The 27,671-nt window shown below is 38.5% G+C and overlaps 2 protein-coding genes and 1 long non-coding RNA gene across 5 annotated transcripts in view; 1 reads left to right on the forward strand and 2 right to left on the reverse strand.

Moving 5' to 3' along the window:
- The window catches only part of LOC137720239 (serine/threonine-protein kinase BSK3), a 107,175-nt gene that overhangs the window by 64,959 nt on the left and 14,545 nt on the right, over positions 1-27,671 (reverse strand). The gene's annotated exons all lie outside the window — the stretch shown is intronic.
- On the forward strand, positions 21,473-23,267 carry LOC148699175 (uncharacterized). Its single transcript, XM_088686108.1, has 5 exons — positions 21,473-21,553; positions 21,613-21,672; positions 22,355-22,409; positions 22,816-22,862; positions 22,992-23,267. Exons 1-5 carry the CDS (start codon positions 21,473-21,475, stop codon positions 23,124-23,126), a joined length of 378 nt encoding a protein of 125 aa, XP_088542234.1. The 3' UTR covers positions 23,127-23,267.
- Positions 24,828-27,020, reverse strand: LOC137721283 (uncharacterized). The gene is made up of 2 exons (XR_015964784.1): positions 26,726-27,020; positions 24,828-26,006 (listed from the first exon to the last, which is right to left on the reverse strand). It is a non-coding gene; the product is annotated as an uncharacterized LOC137721283 (long non-coding RNA).

Here is a 27,671-nt window from a genome sequence, read left to right on the forward strand (position 1 = left end):
GGTATCAGAGCCTAACCCTGGTCGTGGTGTGCCGACGAGGACGTCGGGCCCCTAAGGGGGGTAGATTGTGACATCCCACATCGCCCAAGGGAGTGATCCTTATATGTATATTCTCATCCCTACCTAGCACGAGGCCTTTTAGGAGCTCACTGGTTTCGGGTTCCATGGGAACTCCAAAGTTAAGCGAGTAGCGCGCGAGAACACTCCCACGATGGGTGACCCACTGGGAAGTTCTCGTGTGAGTTCCCAGAAACAAAACCAAATCGTAGGTGACCCGCGATTATTCGCCCAGTCTTCACGTGATCATAGCACTTGAGCATATTTATTTAAACCCAGTCCTGTCGTACAGACCACTTTAGGTGGTTCCGACTCGTGTGTAGGTATAGTTAGTGAGTTGGGGATTTGAGCTCTAGATTCAGTCGTACATGTCACGTTAGGTGACTCCGGCTAACATGTTACTTGCATTGATTTACATTACCTTGGTTACTTACATTTTATGTGGAGGCATTCGACATGGCATATTTATAAACATGTTTTCGATATATGTGTATATTCTATTTTCTGGGAAACTATACAAGTTTTACAGCGAGGGGTTAGAACTTTTGATAATGAAATGATTTTGAAAAGCTTTGTTTTTGCCCAGTCACACTTTCTGTTTTGCGCCCCTCCAGGTTCTAGTTAGAAGCAGCTTTGGTGGTTCACGAGGACTTAACGGTGGTTCTGACAGAACATCACAAATGTAGGATCACATTCGGGTGTTGTGTAATTAGTATTCGTTCTTCTGAACTGCACTTAGGCTTTCTGTGCTCTGATTATGTTTATCCCACTTAGTCTCACAGTAGTGTAAGATCCCACATCGCCTAGGGGAGTGATCCTTATATGTATATTCCCATCTCTACCTAGCATGAAGCCTTTTGGGAGTTCACTGGCTTCGGGTTCCATCGGAACTCCGAAGTTAAGCGAGTAACATGCGAGAGTAATCCCATGATGGGTGACCCACTGAGAAGTTCTCGTGTGAGTTCCCAGAAACAAAACTGTGAGGGTGTGCTGGGGGCCCAAAGTGAACAATATCGTGCTACGGTGGTGTCGGGCCCGGGAAGTGGTCTCGTCCAGGCAGAGATGTGACAATTTGGTATCAGAGCCTAACCCTGGTCGTGGTGTGCCAACGAGGACGTCGAGCCCCTAAGGGGGGTGGATTGTAAGATCCCACATCGCCAAGGGGAGTGATCCTTATATGTATATTCTCATCTCTACCTAGCACGAGGCCTTTTGGGAGCTCACTGGCTTCAGGTTCCATTGGAACTCCGAAGTTAAGCGAGTAGCGCGCGAGAGCAATCCCATGATGGGTGACCCACTGGAAAGTTCTTGTGTAAGTTCCCAGAAACAAAACCGTGAGGGTGTGCTGGGGGCCTAAAACGGACAATATTGTGCTATGGTAGAGTCGGGCCTGGGAAGTGGTCCCGCCCGGGCCGGGATGTGACAACAATTTTCCGACTGGCGCCAACTTTCTAATCCCTTCTATAAGTTTTGCAGCCAAGGCGAGTTTGTTATCCATCGATTCAAACAACTGCAATGACAAAATAAAAAAATTTAAAAAAAAAAGTACAATTTGAATTGAAATTTCATTATTTGAACTTAGGTTTTCCCAATTTGAGAATTTAGGGTTTTGGGTGCGATTTAGTGTTTTGTACTGTTAATTTGGGAAAAATTAACGGATTATGGTTTTGGGTTGTGTAAATGCATGTATTTTGAAGTTAATTTTGTTCATGGTTTGTTCGATATTCATTTGTGCATAATATGTACATATTTTGAGCATAGGCTTTTGATGTTGCTGGAAATTAATTAATTAATTGAAATAGGTTCAGCAATTGGTATTTAATTGTGGAAAATGGATATTTTAATCCTTACCAACTTGATCTTGTTGCCCCCGGCAACAAACATGCATGAACCATTTCACGTGTGCATATTCCGTGCATGTGTAGATGTTGGACATACTTGGTTGAATTTGGTTCATGAATTGGTACATATTATGTGCATAATCTGTGCATATTTATTGCATGTGTAGATGTTGGGCATGTTTGAGTTTGGTTCATGAAATGGTTGAATTTGTGCATACTGTATACATATTTTGTGCATATGCTTTTGATATTGATGAAAATAATTGATTGAATTTGGTTCATAGTTCAGATTAGACAGGTTGTTTGAGAAGTATCTTCCATAGTTTAGATTAGACTAGCAAAGGTGCCCAAAAAAAGCTCAAGTAAAGAAAAACCATCTGATTTCGTCCATTAAACTCAAATTGGTGCATGGCCGGCAATTAGATGGATGAAACATATGTTGGAGAACAATTTAGAAAAAGAAATACAGAATTTGAATATTATACTTTATTATTCAAAAATTCATGCAATACAAAATGAAATTACACAATAAATACAGAAACTAAAATGATACTAACTTGAATGAATCAAAGGTAGAGGCTAGCGCAAAAACTATGTCCTTCGAACAAAATTTTCATCCCACTCTTGTGCCTGTGGTTCTACAACGTTTGCTCGACCATAATACAACTACCTAACTCTACAACCCGCACTGGATTATAGAATTCTAGCGAATTGCTTTGTGTGTTTACTCTTTGGAAAGTTTCTACGGAAGAGAAGAATGAAGAAAGGATGATCTCTCTTGGAAACTGGGATTGCAAATATATAGGTTGTTTCACATCCTCTCAAATACATGTTCGTATTTGAAAGTACACAACTCTTTCTAAGAGCTGTATCTCTTAATCAAAACGTTTTTAATTAATAAATTAATTAAAAACTTAATCCGAAATTAAAATTAATGAATCTAATTAATTTAGGCTTATATTATATAAGTTTAATCCACACAACCATAAGGCCCAAGCCTTCAATTCATTTTCAAATGGTCCAAATCCTAAATATTAATGTAAAAGATTAAAGATATATAAAGGCAATTGGGTACATTGAGTTCCCCGATGTGGGACACTAAAGGTCTCAAAACTCCAACAACATACTCTAGTCATGTGTCCATCCTCCTCCCAGTTAAGTGAAACAACAGCCACGGAATGCGATTTTAAGCTTCTCAACAACTTTCCATTCTGCTTTGCATCAAAGAAATTAAAAAAATAAAAATAAAAAATATTAGAAAGCATAAATGTAGAAAATCGTAAGTCCACATTCATATGATAAGCTTTAACTCTGTGTCCGTGTATGCGTGCTAATCGTTTGCATAACAATATTGCTAATTTACGCATGTCGGCAATTCACAGTGACAAGTTTGGAACTTTACTGACCAATTAGTACCAATAGTATGTGTTAACTGAAAAATCAACATTTTACTCACAAAATCAACATTCACTTTACTGCAAGTGGTCTTTTACCATAATAGTGAAAATGTATTGAGCCCTTACATGACGGCTCAAATCTCGTCGGTGGATCAACACTTTACTCACTTCAACATCATGCAAAGAAACTGTTGCACCTTCAAGCAGGGCCGTCTCTGAGATTTTGGGGGCCCTGTGCGAAATTTATAAAAGCGCCCCTCCTTAAGATAAGTCTTAAAAAATGTAGGACAATGTATTGACACTAGAAAACAATCGCTTAAATCAAAACAAAGTTTAACACGATTGATTGCAAGTTTAAAAATGGCATTAATAATAAGTAAAAAGAGCTACAAACATAACATTCACTAAATAATCAAAAACAGTTCAATCTTAAACAACTAAAGAAGAAAACGAACTTCAAAAACTCTAACTTTAAAGTTTCACTTGAATATGTAACATTATTATATAATAATATTGAAAAAAATACCGTCTTTTATGGTGTATTATTGGCACTCAAAATATCTTATTGTACTTTAAATTTTTGTATTTAGAGAGAAAAAAAATTACTCTTATAAGGAGTGTAAGATGAAATTTTAACGTGCTAACAAAATCAATCGTTGAATATAGAACATTATTTCATAACAAAAGTAATTTTAAATATAGAATATTATTACATATAAATATTAGGTGACAAAAATTTTGAAAGTCCCTTCAAATTTAAAGCCCTATGCGACTACACCTTTTGCACCCCTCAACCCCCTCTGCCTTCAAGCCCCACAACAATTGCTTTTCCATCGGGACGCCAACACAATAACATTATCCTCCATCCTAAACCAAAAAAATTTCAAAATTTTAAATCCCAAAAAGTAGCCCAAACAAAGATGGTTTTTTTTGTGTGTGTGTGTGTGTGTGTGTGTGTGTGAAGACAGGCCCAAAAGCCCATGGCAATATTGTTAATAACTCAAAATGGAAGCCCTACTTCACACCCAACATGAGTAGAGCAGTTCACATCCCAACTTTAGACTATAGTGATTAGATTATTGTCCGAATCAGAAAAGCTAGATATAGCCCCAAACTCAAGCCCTATAATGGATATGAAAAGCACGATTTTGCTGTAAGCACTTGTTCAATAATATTGATCTTTTTGACCTTAACATTGCACTGAGTGCCTCCCATTTAATGGTTCACTTAATTACATTTTTGAAATTTGTGGTTTTGATAAAATTACAATACACTAGGATTTCAATACGTTGGTGAATAAAAACAAAGTAGTTTGGTAGTGCATCAAAAAGTCTCATTTTATTAATCATGATGTCTAGTGGAATTATTGTATTGTGAGCCTTTCCAATAGGGATCTTAGATGGAGTTTCATAGCCATATAGTCCCTAAATATAGGGACAAGGGGTTTTTAATGTGCCGAAACAGAGGTCATCAAATTATCCTAATATATAGAGACTCGCCGAATATCTAAAAGAAATCCTCAAATTTAAGGACCATAGAGGGACTCAAAGTGTGAGTCCTAATGGTTATTTTGAGTGGGAAACAAACCTCACCCACGTGATAATGCTCCACATCAGCTTTTCTCACCACTGAACTGGTGCAGCGTCATTTATGGGGCCTACACCACACTCGAAACGGTAATAGAGCCTTCTAGGAAAAGAAGGCCGGTTTCAGAAAAAAGAAAGACACGTCAACCTAGCCAGGTATGATGAGATTCGAAGTCTAATCCCTTCGCCCATGAAACGCCAGTCCACATTGGACGTGAGTTCGAACAGTCAGTTGAAGGTGAACCGATGCACAACCATATGCACTGGTCAATCCTCGAACCAACGAGCCGAAGGGGATGACGAAGAAGAGATGGTCCAAGGCGTATACCATGTTGCAGTTGTGGAGGTTGATGAGGAGGAAGTCTCTAAAAAAGACATCAAAGAAGCTCCGCCACAACTCAAGGACAGACTCAAGGGACTCAACCGTTGATGACTTGAAGGAACTGAACTTGGGCACAAGCAAAGATGGTCAGACTCAAGGGACATATATTATTGGTGGGTCTGCTTTCAGGTGGAATTTCATTACCTTTGTGGGCGAAGTACCAATCTACTATGGAATAACAAAGGAGTTATTTCGAGCTACTGGCAACAAAGAAACAGTTATGTAATCTTACCGTTTTCATAGAATGTGATTACTAGCAGAAGTTATTAATTCTACCCCATTATATATATATGTGTGTGTGTGTGTATATATATATATATATATATATATATATATATATATATATATATATAAAGAGGATTTCATTGATAATTTGATCAGTTGAAATGGATGTAATGTTTTCTTTAGAATGGCTTATTCACCTTGATTCTTCAAAAGGGATTAGTGGACGTTGTAATATTAGAATGGATGTAATGATTTGATCAACTGAAATTTATGCCAGCAATTTTATTACAGAAGGACGGGCTATTTGAGAAGTATCTTCGTTGGAGATATGGTAACATTATCTTGACGTCGGACCATACATCTACTAGGACATCAACTTAAAACAGTTGCAGTGTGTTGAGTGTGCATGCAGGATCAAATGCAAATCTAGACCAAGGTAAGCCATTTGTTGCCATGGCTCTTTCCCTTGCAGCTCCAGTTGCAGCAGAGCCCTTTAACAATCAATAATGAGCCCAAAAGTTGGATATTCCTCTCTAAATATATGCTTCTGCACAAGGGTACTGTGGACACCCAACTATAATGATAAATTCTTAGTTGTTCATAACCGTTCTCGGGTGCCCAAAGACAATTCCTGAGTGTCCATTGAATCACCTTTTCGTAAGGAAAACAGCTAGACACAGTCAGACTCATTCACAATCTGATAGATGTCCCCCCACCTTAAGCCATTTGTCGCCCCAACATACTAGGGCATAGCAAGTTGGCTATAGTAGTATGCTTCCCCTTGAAGTTGCACCCAAAGTTAGAATCCCTTTCCATAGTTTAGATTAGATTAGAATATTGCTCGAATAAGAAAAGTTAGATGTAGCCCCAAACTCAAGCATCATGATGGACATGAAGAGCATGATTCTGCTCTAAGCACTTGTCCACTAAATATTGATCTTTTTGAGCATAACATCCCACCAATTTAGTGCCTTGCTTTTAAAGGGATTAACTTCATCCCATTGAGTGATTCAATTATCACTTTTGAAATTTGTGGTTTTGATAAAATTACTTTACACTAGGATTTCAATCCGTTGTTGAATAAAAAAATAAAAAAAGTAATTTTGTGGAAAGCAAATTTGGTGGTGCCTCAAAAAGTGTCATTTTATTAATCATATTATCTAGTGAAATTATTGTATAGCGAGCATATCCAATAGGGACCCTAAATGAGGTTTCATAACCCTATAGTCCCTAAATATAGGGACAAAGAGTTTTTTATGGGCCAGAAAAGAGGTCCTCAAATTATTCCAATATGTAAGGGCTCTTCGGATATCTCAAAGAAATTATCAAATGCGAGGATCGTATGTAGAAACTCGTCGAATATCTAAAAGAAATTATCAAATGTGAAGACCGTATAAGGACTAAAAGAGTGAGCCCAAAGGGTGATTTTGAGTGGGAAGCAAAGCTAACCCACTTGATAATGCTTCACATCAGCTTATCTCACCACCAAATTGATGTAGTTAGTATTGGGCCTCACACCACACTTGTAACATCTTTGAGATCTGGGTTAGGTTCACCTGGCATTTTAGACCCAATTCGTTAACCTATCCAACTCACTTGTTAAAATTAACATTTAAGTGAATGTTTAAAGGGTTGGGTCGTCAATGAATAAACTCGTTAATCACTTGTTTTTTTTTTGAGCATCTCCAAATAAGATGTCAAATTTTGAACATAAAATTTAAATTTGACAGTGTATGTGGCATTTTGACATCTTTTAAAGTTTTTATTATCCACCCGATATGTCAAATTACATTATTATTTTATTATATTATAAAATAAATCATTAAATTAATAAAAACTTAATTGCAACATTAATTGCAAAAAGGGACCGTTTCCCTTATATATTAATCAGGGCGTGTTAAAAAGAAAAGAGGAGTCAACAATAACATTAAGGACGCTACTTCGCTGCTGAAATGTTCAGCCCCGAAGTCTTATTCTAACATTAATTGCAATGATGCTTAAACTAATAAAAAATTAATAAAAAACATTAATAATTAATTTTGAAGCTGCTGTCAAATTTGACAGCAACTCTCTTGTTGCCAATCCTGTCATCACCACATAGGATTTGACATTTCGATTGGAGAATATTAGTGTGGTCTTTTTTTATTGTTATAGTTTATGTGGACATTTTTACATTTCATTTGAAGATGCTCTTACATGTCATTTTGGTCTACTCGCAAAACCCGTCAATCGAGATTGGTTGTGTAATTTCAGAAACAAAAACAACGATAGGCGCGGAGCAAAGGCCGTTGATGAAAAATGTGGTCTACGAAGCATTCAGGATTGAGCCGCCGGTGCCGTTGCAGTACGGAAAGGCAAAGACGGATATCCTGATTGATAGCCACAACGGGGCGTTTAAGGTTAAAGAAGGGGAGTTGTTGTCCTGATTTTCGAGAGAGCCGATGAGTTTGTTCCTGATCGGTTTGTAGGCCAAGACGAGAGAACCTGTTGAAGTACGTGCTGTTGTCGAACAGTCCGGAAACGGAGAGTCCGACAGTCAGGAACAAGTAGTGTGCTGGTAAGGGCCTTGTCGTGTTGGTTTCAAGGCTTTTGGTGCTGCCATTGCTATGACATCACTGAAAAGAGCTAGCTTCTGAGTTTTTCGTTTTTTATTTTTATTTTAGGGGACTTGTAGATTTTTTTTTGTAAGTGGATAATTGGTATACATTGCAATGCAAATATTTTTTTTTTTTGTATAAAAAAATTGTTAATGGGTGAAATGGATGATCTATTAGTATAACGGATTGAGTTGGGTGGTCTATTAGCTTAATGAATTGGGTTTGAGTGATCCGTCAATTTAACGGTTTGATTGAAACCGATGCAAACCTAATAAAAACAACCCGTTTACAGGTTTAGGGTTTGGACCTTGTACTGTTATTTGTAATAATTTTTTTTATTTTTTAAATTTAAATTTGTAAGACTTGGTACTTCTTCAATGAAAATGTTTTCTTTGGCATTACTAGCATATGAGCATACACAAAGTGTGTGAATAAATTTTTTATTTTTGTTTTTGAAATAGATGGAAAGAGGAAGAGAAAGCAGAGAAAGCAGCTTGTTCGTTTTATTGGTCATGCAAGTAGAGTTACTAGGTTCAGATACTCTAAGATACCTTGAACTACCAATTTTGTTTCTGCAATTCTTCCTATCATGAACTAGAAGATAAAATGTAAAGATCGTATTCTGACTGGAAATCTAACATCAAACAAAATTTCGTACGAAGCTGCGTTTAGTAATTTATTTTAACAGGTTAGATAAAGAACATCCTATTGAAGGCCAAATTTCGATATCGGTATGAACATGAAAGCAACTCTTATTAAATCTCTACTTAGAATTTCCCATTACTGTCATAATAAGAACCTAACCTATGAATAACACTCAATTGTGGTTTGAAGTACTTGTGCTTAAAAGCAGAATCCCCCCTTTTCTTTGAATCTAATGATTCCTGCATTTGGTCAGTCCACATTTGGAGCGAGAGCAGCAGTGGAATAAAATCATTGAGAAGGCTAAATATATATACAACAAAACTTATTAGATATTTCTCCATTAATTAAACAAAAATAGAACCTCACTGTCATTCCATCGTCTTTATAGCCGATATTCTCTAGGATAACATATATAGCAGTCAAATCCCTTCTTAAGCAGGCTCACCAAGTAGTGAAAGAGAAGACCAGGAGGTACCGTGTGGGATACCCATCGAAACAAAAGAAGGAACCTGCAGAGGTAAGCAAAAAGAAATAAAGGAAGTCCAGGATACAGCTACCAGCATCATGTTAAGCATCTATATATGATTAAACTACTACGACGGTGTAGATCTGAGTGCTTCTAATTGGCACCCAACAGGTACGGTATCACTGAAAACTGTAGAAAAAGAATGTGTGGCTGAAAGTATATTTTCATTAATACGTGAAGAAAGAAAATATATACAATTACATGCCTTGCACAACAAGGTACTATCCCTACAATATAGGAATACACTTATAATTAGGATTACAATCATATCTAGACTCCAACTAGGAAGCTATTTCTAACACTCCCCCTCAAGTTGGAGAGTGGATATCAAGAACTCCCAACTTGCGCAACATAGTCGAAAACTTATCCTTCCCGAGAGGCTTGGTGAATAAGTCTGCCAACTGGTGTGCCGTACCAACATACTTGGTTGTGACTGTGCCATCCGCAATCTTATCTCGTATAAAGTGACAATCCATCTCAATGTGACGAGTCCGCTCATGAAAAACAGGATTAGCAGCTATATGTAACGCTGCTTGATTATCGCAAAATAAAGCAGAAGGACCATCCAAAGGAATGTTCAAGTCCTTTAATAAATACCGAAGCCAAACTAACTCACAACAAGCACCGGCCATAGCCCTATATTCGGCCTCAGCTGAAGAAAGTGAAACAGTTTTCTGTCGCTTCGTCCGCCACGAAATCAAAGAATTGCCTAAGAAAACACAATACCCAGAAGTTGAACGACGAGTGATAGGACAACCTGCCCAGTCAGAATCACAAAATGCGACCAACTTGGTGTGGTTGTCTGAACGGAATAATAAACCTTGTCTTGGAGTAGACTTTAAATAACGAACAACACGAAGCGCAGCATCCATATGAGGTACACGTGGCTCATGCATAAAACGGCTCAAAACATGCACAGAATATGTGATATCCGGCCGAGTGATGGTGAGGTAGATTAACCGTCCTATTAACCGCCGATACTTTTCAGGATCCTTGAGAAGTTCTCCTTGATCAGATAGTTTTGTATCATCCATAGGGAAAGCAATCGGCCGTGCTCCCAGAAAACCATAATCCTTGAGGATCTCCAGTGCATACTTTCGTTGTGAAATATAAATCCCACGTTGAGATCGAGAAACCTCAATACCCAAAAAATATTTTAAATCACCAAGATCTTTTATTCGAAAGTGATCTCGAAGAAAAGACTTCAGAGAATCGATGGCACCAACATCATTGCCTGTAATCACAATATCATCTACATAAATGAGCAAGGCTGTGAAAGAAGTACCGGATTTTCTGGTGAACAGTGAGTAGTCAGCTTTGGATTGGTGAAATCCGGCAGAAAGAATGGCACTAGTGAACTTGGCAAACCATTGACGAGAAACCTGCTTGAGGCCATAAAGAGACTTGTGGAGGCGACACACAAGATTCTCCCCCTGTCGCCGAAGACCAGGAGGAGGAGACATGTAAATTTCCTCATCCAAATCACCATGCAAGAAAGCATTATTAACATCAAGCTGATGGAGAGACCAAGACTGGCTAGCAGCAAGGGCAAGAAGACAACGCACTGTAATCATCTTGGCAGTAGGAGAAAAAGTGTCATGATAATCAATACCTGCGGCTTGAGTGAAACCCTTAGCCACCAAGCGAGCTTTGTAACGCTCAATAGAACCATCAGAATTATGCTTTAGTTTGTACACCCACTTACAATCAATAGGAACTTTGCCAGGAGGTAAGGGAGTCAAGGTCCAAGTACCGTTGGCATGTAAAGCCTCAAGCTCCTCATTCATGGCACGATGTCAATTAGGATCACGAGCAGCCTCTGCAAAAGAAGATGGCTCCAAACTCCGACTGACAGCGTAAATATATGAAAGATGATGGGGAGATAACCGGTGGTAAGAAATAAAATTACAAAGTGGATATCACGTACCTTTAACAGAACTGGGCTACGAAGACGATGGGTGTGGAGGCAAAATCACTTGCGAGCAAACATAGTCTTTTAAATAGGACGGGGGATGGTGAGTGTGAGATGAGGTGCGAGTGGCTGGTAAAGGAGGTGGAAGGGCCGTGGGTGAGGAGGGATTAAGAGGGGCCGAGGGTGATGAGGGGTCAATGTCGGTGGAGGGAGGGACAGGTGGGGCCGGGACTAAAATGGGAGAAGTAGGTGGCATAGAAGTGGAGGAAGGAAGAGGGGAGATGGGGTCGGTGACAGGAAGCAGTGGAATGGGTACGGGAGGAGGAGGTGAAGGGGACGTGGGGCCAGGAGAAGGGGGATAGGGAAGGTCCGAGAAAGGGGGAATGGGAAGAAAAGGTGTGGGGGTTTGGGTAGGTGGGGACGTGGCAGCAAAAGGGAAGGAATCTTCATGGAAAATAACATCTCGACTGGTGAAGGTGCGGTGAGTTTCTAAGTCATATAATTTGTATGCTTTTTGGCCAAGAGGGTAACCAATGAAAGCACATCGTTGGGCCCGAGGGGAAAATTTTGTGGTAGGATGGATAGAGGTGGCATAAGCAAGGCAACCGAAGACACGAAAATGGTCATAGGATGGGGTTGTAGTATGGAGGACCTCAAAAGGAGATTTATTATGTAAAAGTCGAGTAGGGAGACGATTGATGGTATAAGCAGCGGTAAGAACACATTCACCCCAAAATTTGAGGGGAAGGTGTGATTGAAAACGAAGGGCGCGAGCGGTTTCAAGAAGGTGCCTATGTTTGCGTTCAACAACGCCATTTTGTTGCGGAGTGTAAACACAAGAAGTTTGAAAAAGAACCCCATGATCAGAAAAAAATTGCGAAGAGAAACAAATTCTCCCCCATTATCGGTACGAATGCTTCGAACTTGAGTGTGAAATTGGGTATTAACATAGGCAAAAAAAGATTTGATTAGTTGTTGAGTATCAGATTTGTGCGTCATGAGAAAGACCCAAGTAAAGCGGGAAAAATCATCCACAATAGTCAAAAAATAATGAGCACCAGTAAGGGAAGATTGACGATTCGGACCCCAAATATCACAATGAATTAAATCAAAAGGAAAAGTGTAGAAATTGAACTTAAACCAAAAGGTTGACGAGTTTGTTTTGCCAAAGGACAAACAGTACAAACATGACTAGAATCAAATGAACAATTAAGGAAATTAGATGCTAAAATTTGCAAACGGCTAGAAGAAAGGTGACCAAGACGGCGATGCCATAATGAGGATGGGATGGTGATGAGGTTGCATAGTGGTTGACGGGTGGGAAGGGAGGAGGTAAGGGCCAGGAGGTAATAAAGGTCACCACGTCGCTTACCCACACCAATCATCGCCTTCGAAACCAAGTCCTGCAAAACACACCAAGAAGGGAAAAATGTTACGGAACACGATAAAACATCTGTAAGCTTACCAACCGATAAAAGGTCCACTTTAAAATTGGGGACACATAAAACATCTTCCAAGTCAATCAAAGAATTTAAACGAAGAGTGCCAGTTAAAGTAATTGGAGCAGTGTCACCGCTAGGCAAAGAAACAGGTGGCATGTGCGAAGCAGAAGTATTAACCAAACATGAGTGATATGATTCGTGGCGCCACTGTCAATGATCCATGGACCATGATGAGAAGCCACGGGAAACAAACCTGAGGCAAGGTGATCACGGGAAACTATATTAGCCTGAGAAGGAGATGCCGGGTTGTCATTGAGGGCAGCAAGGAGACGATGATGCTGTTCGGCAGAAAGATGGGGCATGGCAACCTGTAGATCATGCAAAGTGGGCTGCGGCGTGTGATGGGCTGGTGGGCCAGGGTGCGGAAGGAGATCATCTAACATAGGCTGATGTGCATGATTAGCAGATGGGCGGGAGTGGCTTGCGGAGCTGCGAATGGGCCGAGAGGCAGCATTGTTGCTGCGAGCAGAGGGAGCAGCAACGCTGCGGGCAGAACCTGCGGAAGTGGAGGATCGGGGGGGAGGTCTCCACGGCTGACCATGGAGAGGATGTCCAACCGGATACCCATGAAGCTTGTGGCAAGTATCACGGGTGTGAAAGTCATAACCGCGATAGGTGCAATGTAGAGGAGGCCGATCGGACGAAGACCGAGGAAAGCTACGCACCACCATGGCAGCAGGGGGCTCGGCAGTACGTGAAAAACCAAGTGCACGTTGTTTTTCGGCTTGAGAAACAGAGGAACAAGCTTGGCGGACTGTGGGCAAAGGGTTCATAAGAAGAATTTGGTCCCGAACGGCGGCAAACGATTCATTGAGACCCATAAGAAACTGCATAAGTTGTTGGGGATCATGTTTGGTGCCACAAGAACAAGAACAGGCATCACTATAGGAGGCAAGCTCGTCCCAAAGACCTTTGAGGCGAGTGAAGTATGTGGAGACCGAGGAGGACCCTTGGGAGATGGTGGCAATTTCACGATTCAGGTGGAAGATACGGGGAACATTAGACTGAGAAAAACGTTCATAAAGATCGTCCCAAACAGCCTTAGCGGTGGTGGAAAAAAGAACGGATTCGGCAAGGTCAGGCTCCAGGGAATGGAGGATCCATGAAAGGATCATATCAGTGCAGCGCCTCCAAGAGGCGTGAGCATCGGGGTCTTCGGCAAGGTCGGGTTCTTCAATGTCACCGGTGATAAAACCAAGTTTATTCTTGGCGCTTAAGGAGATGTGCATCCCGCGTGCCCAGGTTGTGTAGTTATCTCCGTTTAACTTTTTGGAGACAAGAACAAGGTTGGGATGGTCGGAATGGTGAAGATAAAAAGGGTTGGGGCCATCGGAAGAAGAGTCTCCCATGAGAAAGGAGAAACGGCAGGGATGACTGCCGAAAAAAAAATGCGGTTTTGAGAAAAAAAAGCTAGGGTTTGCAACCTGCTCTGTATACCATGTAGAAAAAGAATGTGTGGCTGAAAGTATATTTTCATTAATACGTGAAGAAAGAAAATATATATAATTACATGCCTTGCACAACAAGGTACTATCCCTACAATATAGGAATACACTTATAATTAGGATTACAATCATATCTAGACTCCAACTAGGAAGCTATTTCTAACAAAAACCCTTGTAGTTAACTACCCTCAATTTTGGGGCATGAGAGATTGATATTTTATGAAGTATCATTCACCATGAAAGGCACTAGACAAAAGTGTAGCTCTCTCAAGTCCTCACTAATAACAAATTAGAGTCACGTCCCTTTCCCAAGTTTTCAAATATTTTTGCTTGGTACAAGGTTCAATATTAATACAAATAACGAATCGGTCGATAGTTAGATACGAGCTTACACAAATAGCTCAGATTGAGCCCAGTGAAAAGAAGATAACACATGAATATATTGCTTACAAGACTGCCCCAAAATATAGATCTAGAAACAATTGTGTGAAGATTTTAAACAGCCAAACTATGCTCCCTGGGTGAAGTTGGGAATATAATGCTTAATTAGAGAAACAGAGTAGAGAACTAACCTAAGTTTCTCTTTCGGAAGAGGAGTCAAAGGAGCACCTAATGATTTTGGATTTGGTCGCTCTAAGGGTTTAGATTGTAAACATCATGAAGCCAAGTGTGCCAACTCAGTATCATCATCATTAGAAAGTTGTCCTTCCAAGCAAGAATCTGTCAGCATCTGAAGATTTCTGTCTCGAATCAGGTCTAGGGCCTGATACATAATGGTCAACCAGCAGATGAATAAATTTACTTGTGTTTACATATCCTAAGAAGGATAAATTCTCACGCAGAGTTCATAACAAGTACTGCTTGAACTTCACTGTCCATTCCAAGGGCCGAAGGGGCAGCACCCTGAAGATAAGATACAATGTGCCAAACAGGGGAAACTACTTGTGCTTGCATTGCATCGTTGAGAGCTTCCTGAGGCTTGTCACTCATGAGATAAGACAAACAACGCCGGGCAAAAATTGTTGGAGAAATCATTGTTTCAACATCAATGAACTGCAAGCGAAATAAAAATGTAAGCGATGATAACAAATTCAGATAAAACAGCAATCAAGGATTTACTAAGTTTTTTTTTCCGGTTTTGTTCTTTTTATTGGTCATGCAAGTAGAGTTACTAGGTTCAGTTACTCTAAGGTACATTAAATTACCAATTCACTCTTTTAAAATTAATAAAATTGTAAAATTAGGGACGGGTTGTCACAGTATTGCCAAGATCTTGAAAGCAAATCTCGATAGGCCAAAACAAGGGTACCTAAAGGATGATTATTGCCAACAACTTGCAACACCAAATGAACTATGACTGCAGAGTCTAATTCCACCAATAATTTATAATTAAAATGCAATGATGACGGCGTTTGAAAAAAAAATTGGTTTGTGCGAAATTACATTATGTTCATGATTTTATTTTGTGGTGGAAGACCAATTTGTTCATTTGATAATTTACTACCTTGAAATTTCTTGGTTTTCAACATTTGGTACATGAAATTTTTTTTTCCCAGGGTCATACCTCAAGTCTTAATTTTGGGACACCAAATGAACTATGACTGTAGAGTTACTAGGTTCAGTTACTCTAAGGTACATTAAATTACCAATTCACTCTTTTAAAATTAATAAAATTGTAAATTAGGAACGGGTTGTCACAACATTGCCAAGATCTTGAAAGCAAATCTCGATAGGCCAAAACAAGGGTACAAAACAAGGGTCACACCTCAAGTCTTGAAATTTTGGGACAGTCTCATACATTTGTTAAGTTTTTCGTCAGAACCTTCAATAAGTGATGACTTGGCGCTCAATTGGACAATGATTGGATGCCACGTGTCAATATGTGCCACGTGGCCATTAAAAAAATTAAAATTAAAAACTAGGGTAAGTTTTCAGTTTATTACTTTGAAGTTTTTTGGTTTTTCAATATTTCATACATTAAGTTTTTTTTTCATCCCAATCTAGCACATAAAGTGATAATTCTTAGATAGTTTCATACATCCGGTAAGCTTTCTAATAAAATAGTAGTTAACTTGTGAAATGATGTCCATGTGGACAATGACTATGCACCATGTGTCAATCTATGGCCCACGTGCATATTAAAAAATTAAAAATTAAAAATTAAAAACACCAAGTTCCTGGCGAGTTTAAAACTCAACCTGGGCAAACTCAGCCTTGCCGCCGTCAACATGTTGACGCAAAGATCGAAGCCAGGTGTCGAATTTGAAACAACAACACTAGGAGAGTCGCCTTCAATACGGAGGTAACTCGCTAGGAACTCCATAATTTCAACCCTTCATTTTATTTTAAATTTTAAAAATTTTAATATCCATGTGGGGCCTAAATTAACACGTGACGCCCAGTCATCGTCCATGTTGGCACCACGTCACAGGTTAACTACTATTTTAACATAAAGCTTAATGAATGTATGAAACTGTCCAAGAATCATCACTTTAGGTACGAGATTGAGAAGAAAAAAACTTATGTATGAAATATTAAAAATAAAAAACTTCAAGGTAGTAAATTTAAATTTATCCTAGTTTTTATTTATTTTTAATTTTCTTAATTTTCAATTTTTTTATGTCCACATGGCACCTAATCATTGTCCACGTGGGCACCACATCATCGGTTAACGGAGTTTCTAACGGAAAACTTAACGGATGTATGAGACTATACCAAAATTAAGACTTGAGGTGTGACTCTGGGATGAAAGAAACTTTATGTACCAAATGTTAAAAACCACGAATTTCAAGATAGTAAACTGAGATTAACCCAAGATATTATATATAGTGAAAATACGATACTTATGAGATGAGGATAAGGTTTTTGAGATGAAAATCATCTTGGGGAATTTTAATCCACACAAAGGGAAAAAAGAGTGTTGCCACATCAAAATATTACATAGTTTTATTATGAATATAAATAATTATATCAAGTCGCTCTTCAAACCATTTTCGATTTTGTGCAAAAAGATATTAGTCAAGGATTTAAAGAAAATCCCCCTTTTTGAGTTGCTTCACTTTGATCCTTAATGTATTTTCATCTCAAGTTTGTCAAAAAAACAAAAAAATTGAGAACTGTTATTAGCACTCTAAAAATTCTATTTTGCATTTCTCACAAGTAGGGGTGCAACACGGGTTGGGTCAACCTGAATCTGCTCATGCCCAACTCGATTTCAAACCTAATAAAGAGGGTTAGAATGAAGTACAAACCCACTGAAATCCAACCCGACCTCAACCTGATTATTTATTGGGTTGTACGGGTAGGTTCGATTCCTTTTTGTTTGGTTTTTTGCCGAAACCCAACCGACCTCAACCCGATTATTTATTGGGTTGTAGGGGTGGGTTCGGTTCCTTTCTGTTTGGTTTTTAGCCGAAACTGAAAATCGACCCGAAGTTACTATTCGGTTTGATTTTTCTTTTCGGGTTGGTTTTTTTAATGTATATTTTCAATAAAGATAACACCGTTGCATGGCCACTTAGTACTACTGACACACCCCGACCAAAATCAAGGCATGCTAGCCGTCACGTGAGGGTGACGTAGCCATGTGTGCGGTGCGGAAATGATAATGATATAAAGAAATGTGAATAACTAAGAACCAAGCTAACTAATTTACACTAAGCAAATAAAAGTGCAATCCCGATATTTAAATGTGGTTACACAATAATTAGAGCATAGGTAGCCAAAGTGCAATCCAGTAGGATAAATACTAATTATACAATACTAGAGGTGGTCCTACATTAGTGATAATCTGTCAGAATCGCCATCAATTCCTCGTAAGCCACCAATAAGCACTCCTACCTAAAACCTGGAATGGCGTAAAACAAAAAGTGTGAGTGGGCAAAAACAAAGCTTTTCAAAACCATTTCACTTATCAAAAGTAATAACCCCTCGTTGTAAAACCTGTATAATTTCCTAGAAAATAGAATACATACGTATATCAAAATCATGCTCGGAATAGCAAAATCCACATATATGCCATGTCAAATATCTCAGCATAAAATATGTAAGCCATGTGATATAAATTAATGCAAATGATGTGTCAGCCGGAGTCACTTAATATGACATGTACGGCTGAATTTATAGCTCATCCATCTAGCCGAAGTCACCTAATATGACATGTATGGCTCAACCAATACCTCAACAAGTATGCCTGCACACGAGTCGGAACCACCTAAAATGGTTTGTACGACATGATTGGGTGTAAATAAATACGCTCAAATGCTACGATCACGTGAAGACTGTGCGAATGATCGCGGATCACCTACGAGTCGGAACCACCTATAGTGGTCTGTACGACAGGACTGTGCACCTAACTTGGATCCAAGGTGAGTGTATGGTGCGGGAGGTGAACATCACGTGAAGGACTATGCCCTGGCCACGGGCGAGAGCACTAACATCGGGATGCAAGTTTATGAGCTATAATACATCTCAACATAATCATGCAACTCACATCCATAATCTATAAACTCACCTGGCACTTACCTGAGCTTTTGTAGCATCAAACATAAATATGTGCAACTACTAAATGCATATTCTAAGTATAAAATATTTGGCATGGCATTTCAAAACATAAGTCCATTTAAATGAGTTTCTGGGAAAAAATACCAAGCATATATATATATACTGAAAACCAAAAGCCCACTCACTGATATGTGGCAGGATCGTAACCCCCGAGCTTCGCCTGACTGCGCTTGTCCTCTGGAAACGTCTCACCTATATGTGAAACAACTATTTTAACGTTATTTTAAGCACATAACCAAAACTAGGTAATAACTTCTCATACGTTGCTCAATTTGGATATTTGAAATACCATCGTGACCTACTCAACCCCACGAACATCCCCATATTCTTAGAATAATTTTCTAAGTTCCCACGTGCCCTCACGCACCAGTCAAGGCACAGCCACATGCGCCGCCCACATGCCTGGCATACTGACGGATTCCCCAATGGCGTTAAGGAATATTCCGTTAAATAATAGCATATACCGTTAATTTTACCTGATGCCGTTAACATATTCTGTCAAAATTGAAGGAATATTCTCCTTCTTCTCCAATGGTTCGCCGGATTCCGACGCCGGCCACCGCTGCACTTGCCGGTTTCTGGAAAACTTAAAACTTGAATATCTTCGCCATTCCTCAACCAAATTTCATGAAATTTGTACCAAAATGAAGTTGTAAACGAGTAGAGCTAGTTCTTACCACTTTTACGTCCTAAACCCAAAGAAAAATGGCTGGAAAAATCCTTGAAAAACTGGCTATTCCTGCAATCCCACAACCAAGCTCATTTCGACATCCAAACTTAACCAAAACTAGCCTAACATGCTAGAGAAGATGAATTCTTACCTTCTTAAGTCTTAAATCCAGCTAATATCTTCTCGATCACACAGAAGAAAATTCCACTCCTTGCCAGAGCTCGGGCGTCTCGAGTTCTACTAGTCTTTTCCTCAAACCAAGGGCATGGCTCGACTCCAAGGCTTGCAAGGAGTTCAAAAAAAACCTCTACTAGCTCGATTTGTGAGAGATGAAGTTCGTAGAGAGATTAGACGTACAGATTGTACGGACGAGGAAGACTCGAGAGAGGGAGAGAGATAAGTCTATACGTGTGTGTGCGCATGTGTGTGTCCGGATTGGGTATCCATATAAAATCCTTAAGCCCTAATTAGGCTACCAATTGTAGGCTAAGATTCATCCAAAACAATCCCAAGCTTCAATTGGGTTCAAAGAAGTAGGAAATGAAAATAATTAGTCCATTTTCTTAGCCCAATAATACATTCACAACCCTACGCTCAAGGGTAAAATAGTCATTCCACGCTATCGAGGATAAAATATATTATATTTTTGGACGGGTTGTCACAACTACGGTCTAGCAATATTCATTTTCACTTGTAAGTGAGAAGTTTTAGGTTTGATTATCGCCAAAGGCGAATTTGAACCATATTATTGTTAGTCCTTTGTGAGATTTAGCCCACTCCCTCACCCCTTAGTGTAGATAATATCGTTTGTTCAAATAAAACAGAAAAAACACCGTTGCATGGTACACTATATCACTAATGTATGCATTGTTGAAACTTCAAAAGAAGGCCGAATCCTTATTTATTCCATTACCAAAAATAAGGTAAGATGCATATATTCCAGTACTAAAAATGATAAAACAATTATCAAAAAATTATACCAATAATTGTATCAAGCTAAGCTTACATTACATGGATAACCAAACAAAACAACCGGGCAAAAGCCTTATTCAAACATAAGGCACCGACCTCAAATAATTATAACGCAAAAACTAAATTCTAATAATTATATGCAATGGGAAATTAACATAGAATCCATTTCATACCGTTTATTAGTTAAGCAATTGGCTCCTGCCAAAATCCATTTCATCTTAAGCACTGGGCAATAAAAAACAATAACAAATCCTTAGGTTAATTGCATATGTACAGAGTGTAATGTATTAGTTAGTAAGGGTTTGTTAAGTATCATAATACTCATTTAAATGGGTTTATAATTCGGTTGAGTTTGGTTTAGTTCGGTTTCCAAACTTTTGAAACTGAAACTAAGCCAATATAATCTAGTTCGGTTTATTTCAGTTTTGGTTCGTTGTTCAGTTCTATTTTTTTTCGGTTTCAATTTTTCGAACCAATCTCTATTGGGTTGGATTGATGCTTTGCTCGTCCATGTCAACCTAAACCCAATTCAATTTCTACTCAAATTGCTCATACACATATTACTGGTCCCACTTCGTATTATATAAGCTAGATACAAGTTTGGAATGGCTATACTTGAAGTTTGTTGTTTGCTTTTTATTTGAACAATGTGCAATAGTATTGCTTTTTGTTAAAATATTAATATTATCTTCTCTAGTGATCCCAATCCCTAATTCCTGCGACCCACCTATCCCTTTCTTCTACAGCGACTGCGATCGTCGTCCTCCGTTATGGACGATGGCGATGATTGCGACCTATCATCATCAATTCGGACAGTCCCTCTCACCATTTGATCGGTGATGTTTGTGCCTTGTGGTGACGAGCAAGATCCCGAAGCCCAATTTCTGCCATTAATTAATTTGGATCTCCATAGTGGTTACAATCAGTGCGTGAAGAAGAACCTCAAGGAAGAGCATGAATCTCTTTTTTATAAAAGTAAATCGTATGAGTTCAGTTAGATGGGTGACAGCTTTTTGTGAAAGAATTTGCAATGGTTTTGCTGGTCTGGAACTGTCAGTACCCAAGTACTATCCTTGATAAATTTAGGCAAACCCGAATTCACTTGAGTAAGCCCGAACCCAATTTAAACCCGAAACCGAATAAACAACAGCAATGGAAGAAGAGGCAAAGCCAGCCGTGTCCACAGCCACCCAAGTCCTCCCATCCCCTCTGAGCTCCGCCGAAGTTCTCCCTGTATAGCCTCCGCCGTTTTCTCTTCCTTCCAAGACCAAGAAGAGACCTCTTGAAAATGATGCCCTTTTCTCCAACTCATCCACTCTCTAAAAGGTTCGCGCCGTCCTCATTTTCTCGAGGTACAGTTAAAAACCCATCTCCCAAGTTTTGCATCTTTATGTGAATTTCTTGTGAATTTTGAAGATTTTTGTGATCTGGGACCGGGTTTTCTTTCTATTCAATTGTGAATTTGGGTTTGTTTGGATTCACAATTTGAATGTCTTTAACATTTCTAAATATTTCATTTTCTATAAAAAGATTAGATAAATGTATAATCTTTGTAATTCCGCTGCCTTGTACTTGCATTTTAGGCGCCCTTAGTAACTCTGCCTTGAAAAAAAAATCGTCTAAATAATGAATTTGATGGAAATGTCTGTTAGTAATGATTGAGATGGTTAATGTTTTCGGTTGCAAAATTCTAATATTTGAACTATTAAGTGAAGAATGAAGGCAAGTGATTTATGTTCTCCAGTGAATACAGGTGTTTCTATTTTGTATTAAGTGAAGCTTAATGTGTTAAGTGATCGTTACGTAATCTGTATGCCATGGGTAGAATTTAGAAGTTGATTTGGTCCTTTTGAGACTGCAGAGGATAGGCCTATGGGAGTTAACTTGGTTTGTAGATTGTTCATCTATCAACCTTGTCATTGTAATCATTCTCAATCAATTTCTTTAAATCCTGCTGTTGTGCGCTGCTTCGTTTGTTTGCTACATTAAATGAAGTATGGATGGAGTAACTTTTTGTTTTTTGTCATCTTGAAGGTTCTCCGGACCCCTGATTTTCGAACATGCAAATCATCCGAAGAAATTCAAGATTGTCAGCTCATCAGGATTTTGTTTTGATCTTTTCACACAATGACATATATTTATCCCTTGAGTTTAATATGATAAAGCTGAGCTGATTTGTTAATCTTAAAATAGTGGTTTATTAATATGGTACTTATGATTACATCCGACCTTCATTCACGTGCTAACTTGGTTTATTAATCTAGCATTAAGATGGCCTTCTGCTTCCTTTACTAGGAGATATCTGTCTCACTCATCTTCGTATGTTGATGCATGGTTCTGTCCTGAGTTTCTTGAGCTCCATGTATGCCTTCACTCCAGTTTTTGGATTCTGTTAGACACTTTTGAGTTCAAGGCTTTTTATGACGGAGCCAATTGCATGAGGTGTTGTTTGTTACTTTTGATTTGCTTATGATTATGTACGTTGCAAATTGCAGATGTGAAGCTGCTGATGGAACTTTGCAAACAGATGATAGCGGAAACAGTTTCGGCCATAAGAAATAAGAATGCGCCAGGTGAAAAGCCCCAAGATACAAGGGCTTTTGGAAAACCATCAGAAAAGAAGTTTCCATCAGGTGTAGCCAGCAAGAATCAGCGGGCTGAAGATGGTTAGACTCAAGGGACAAATATTGTTGGTGGGTCTGCTTTTGGGTGGAATTTCATTACATTTGTAGGTGAAGAACCAGTTTACCATGGAATAACAAAGGAGTCATTTCGAGCTAATGGCAGCAAAGAAACAGTTCTGTAATCCTACCGTTATCATAGATTCTGATTTCATTAGAATGGTTATTCACCTTGATTCTTGAAATGGGATCAGTGCATGTTGTAATATTAGAATGAATGAATGATTTGATCAACTGAAATTTATGTAGCAATTTTATTACAGAAAGACAAGTTGTTAGAGTAGTATATTCGCTGGAGATATGGTACTGTTATCTGGACATCGGACTAGGACATCAACTTAAAACAGTTGCAGTTTGTCAAGTGTGCATGCAGGCCCAAATGCAAACCCAGACCAAGGAAAGCCATCTGCTGCCATGTTTCTTTCCCTTGCAGCTCCAGTTGCAGAAGAGGCTTTTAACAATCAACAGTGAGCCCCAAAAGTTGGATATTCCTCTCTCTCTCTAAATATATGCTTTGCAAAAGCCAACTGAACTTTAATACGTTTTTTCTTCTAATTGCAGTCAAAGTCAAATCTTATTTTAGTGCTTGTAAATTTGGATCTAAAGAGGGAAAAGACAGAAGAAATAAAACTCACATATAAATCAAAGAAATGATTAAAAAAATAAAAAACCAAAATTAACAAAATCAAAACCTGCCCCATTTTCTACCTGCACGAAGGCCGAATACACAAAAGTCCAAATTGCCAAATTCCTTGTTTCTAAGAGAGAGGGGCCTCCCAAATTCCCTGATTTGTCTCGAACCAGGCCCCTCCCAAATTCCTTGTTTCGATTCGAAGGAGGATGAGAAACCGGCCAGTCCAGCGGCAGAACTGATGACAAAAAGCAGGGTCAACCAACGGGATTGGGGATTGGGGATTAGGGTTCTTCTTGGGGATTGGGTGAGAGAGATTTTCGGATAAAGGTGCAAATGGTGACTAAGTTGAAGGAAATAACTCATTTATATACGAGGGCAATTAAGTCATTTCAACGTGTAAGAAAAATTATATTTCTGTCCTATTGTTTGTTGTGCATGGCGTATGCATATTCGATTTGTCCTATTTCAATCCTAAGATTAAGAAAATTGGTTATTTTTAATAATTTCTCAAATTTTTAAGCTTACTTATGTGATATTAAGTATGGCCATTGTAGTAACTAGTAAGGTTTTAATAGTTTAAAATTATCAAACTAACTTACTTATGTGCTTGGCATTTTAAACACTAAGAGAAAGAGCGTTTGTAACAAATAGCACTTCAATTAAGGAATGGTATGTAAATGTGAGGGTGATTTCAATCAAGTAGCACTTCAATTAAGCAATGGTATGTAAATGTGATTTTATTTGTCTTTCTTAAATTTAAGCAATATGCATGCATCTATTCGTAAAGTCTTTCAGATTAATTTCACTGTCTTCTTCAAAACTTAATTGCATGTACTTGTTTATTTTTATCTACAGCGTCTTCTGAGACAGTGTAGTAGACGGCTTCACTTCACTGAAAGAGCTTTCATGGACCATTATCTGTACAAGTTTTCTAAGTATTGAGTTATCATAATAAAGAACTTTACTACTAAATCTCCTTGGCAGATGATTTGTTAGTGTTAATTATTTGTAAGAAGTTTACTGCTACATTTACTTTATCAAGACCTTTCTGCAGTATATGTTTTGATTCATGATATAAACTAAAGAAATTCAGTTAATTCTGGACTGCATATGATTGTTTTGTTCGTCGTAAATTTTAGTTCAATGGATTGGTTGCAGTCTTGTGCATATGTCTATCAATGATCAGACAACATTTAACAAACTAATTATTATTAAAATTCATCATAAATAATACACCAGGAATCCTATATGCTTTCTACATACAAATTACAAGCTTCTGAATGACATCCTCCCTACCAGTGTTTTTTACAACTTTCTATTTTTCTTTCTATTTTGTCAAAGTAACTCATATACTCGAATCATTTGATGCACGGGAAATCAAATCAAATAAAACAATTCAAATACAACATATACTGCTGGAAGATGACAAAATCTAATACCATGGAAATGATGAAGCTTTGGCTCCAGTGGTTTTAAACCTTATGATCGGCAGCTATATAAGCTGAGAGCCAAACCGAGAGAAGTGGCAAACTAGGCACCTTGTTGACCGGCCTAGATTTTCACTTCTGTCCAGCTGCTTTGCTCCTTTAGGATTCAAGCATAGTACCCTCCGTAAGTGCTGCTTGAGCTTCACCATCCATTCCAAGGGCCGAAAGGGCAACAGCCAGAAGATAACATGCAAGTGCCAAACTGGGGAAACTACTTGTGCTTGCATTGCATCGTTTATAGCTTCCTGAGGCTTGTCATTCATGAGATAAGACAAACTACGCTGGGCAAAAATTGTTGGAGAACCGTCAGCAACGATAACAAATGCAGAGAAAGCAGCAATTAAGGATTTACCAATTTTTTTTCCTTTCAGTTTTGTTCCCTTTATTGGTCATGCAAGTAGAGTTACTGGGTTCAAATACTCTAAGATACCTTAAATTACCAATTTCGTTTCTTCAAATCTTCCTATCATTAATTAGAAGATAAAATGCAACGATTGTATTCTTACTGGATATCTTACACCAAAGACCAAACAAAATTTCGTGCGAAGTTGTGTTTAGTAATTTATTTTAACAGGTCAGATAAAGAACATCCTATTGAAGGCCAAATTCAAATATTGGTATGAACATGAAAGCAACTCTTATCAAACCTCTACTCAGAATTTCCCACAAGTATCATAATAAGAACCTAACATGTGAATAACACTCAACTGTGGTTTTGAAGTCCTTGTGATTAAAAGCAGAATCCCCCCTTGTCTTTGAGAGTTTCCAAACTGGGGAAACTACTTGTGCCTGCATTGCATCGTTGAGAGCTTGTCACTCATGAGATAAGACAAACTACGCCGGGCAAAAGTTGTTGGAGAAACAATCGTTTCAACATCAATGAACTGCAAGCGAATTTAAACTGTAAGCAACGATAACAAATGCAGATAAAACAGCAATCAAGGATTTACTAAGTTTTTTTTCCGGTTTTGTTCTTTTTATTGGTCATGCAAGTAGAGTTACTAGGTCCAGGTACTCTAAGGTACCTTCAACTACCAATTTTCGCAAAACACATCGTTCCTAACTGATTAAAAATGATTCTCTCTACATTCAGGGAAGAAAAGAGAAAGTGCTCAATTATCTACAAAGCATAGCGGTCCAAAAGCATTCCTAAATCACATTTTCTCCAGCTTTTTACAATCGCAACTTTGGCTTCGTCCTAAACAATCCAATCTAAGTGATAGACAGATCGCTTTGGGTGTCTTGAGCAATCAAATACCAAAACATTTGTAATTACCGAGTGGTAACTACACAAGCAGAGAAAATTACCCAAAATCTCACTCACATTATCATTTTGCTAAAAAGACAAGAACAAAATCGACAAAAAGCGAAAACAAAACATACCCAACTAGTCCAGTTACACAACACACCTTCATTCTACAACTAACAATTGTAAATCAAACCCGAAATGGAAAAACCCCCAAATTTGTGAGCTCAAATTGCACACATGAGAAATTAAATTGTGAACCCAAATATTAATTTTTCATTTTCTCGCTACCCTTTTCGTAACAGGATCAAAGTTTGAATTCTGAAGATGAAATTGCGGGAAGAAAAAGGAACTTACAGGGTCAAGAGCGTTGGGCTCGGAGCCGTAATCAGCAGTCAAGAGGAAATAGGCAGCAGTGCAGTGGCCACCACGGTCGTCCTCCTCTCCAGCCCTTCGCTTTGTGAGTTAATCGCGATGCTTTTGCTTTCGCTTGGATTCTCTGGAAAGAAAAAGGGTTTAAAGATGTAGACTTTTGAGAGTTGGTTTTAGAGAAAGTGATTAAATTTTAAGTGAGGGCTTTCATTATTGGGAGGGGAAGAAAGCACAAGATGGAATTGGAAGCAAAATGGGTTTTTTCTTTATTTTATAGTTTACTAGATTCAAATATAAAAGTTAAATATATATATATATATAATATATGAAAAGGAGAGAAGTGGGAGAGAAATGATTTTTTTGATTTTTTTTGAAATTAAAATGCAATGATGAGGAGGTTTGTAAAAATAAGTTGAAAACTGCTATTATTACTTTAAAATTTTCATTTGCACTCCTTATGAGTAGGGATGCAACATGAGTTGGGTCATGCCCAACCTAATTTCAAACCTGATCGAGAGGGTTAGAATGAAGGAAAACTCGTCTGAACCCAACCTGACCTCATAGGGATGCAACATGAGTTGGGTCATGCCCAACCTGATTTCAATCCCGATCGAGAAGGTTAGAATGAAGGAAAAACTCGTCCAAACCCAACCCGACCTCAACCTGATTATTATTTGGTTGTAGGGGTGGGTTTGGTTCCTTTCTATTTGGTTTTTTGCCGAAATTGAAGTTACTATTCAATTCGATTGTTTTTTTAATTTTTTCATTCGCTTGACTTTTGTTCGGTTTTTTATATATATATTTTTTCAATAAGTACTAACACTGTTGCATGATACATTATATCACTAATGTATGCATTGTTGAAACTTCAAAGAGAGGGCAGATGCATATTTATTCCATTACCAAAAATAAGGGAAGATGCATATACTCC

The sequence above is a fragment of the Pyrus communis genome, chromosome 1 (genome assembly GCF_041283825.1).
Source record: "Pyrus communis isolate YQ-2024b chromosome 1, ASM4128382v1, whole genome shotgun sequence".
Classification (NCBI taxonomy): Eukaryota; Viridiplantae; Streptophyta; class Magnoliopsida; order Rosales; family Rosaceae; genus Pyrus; species Pyrus communis.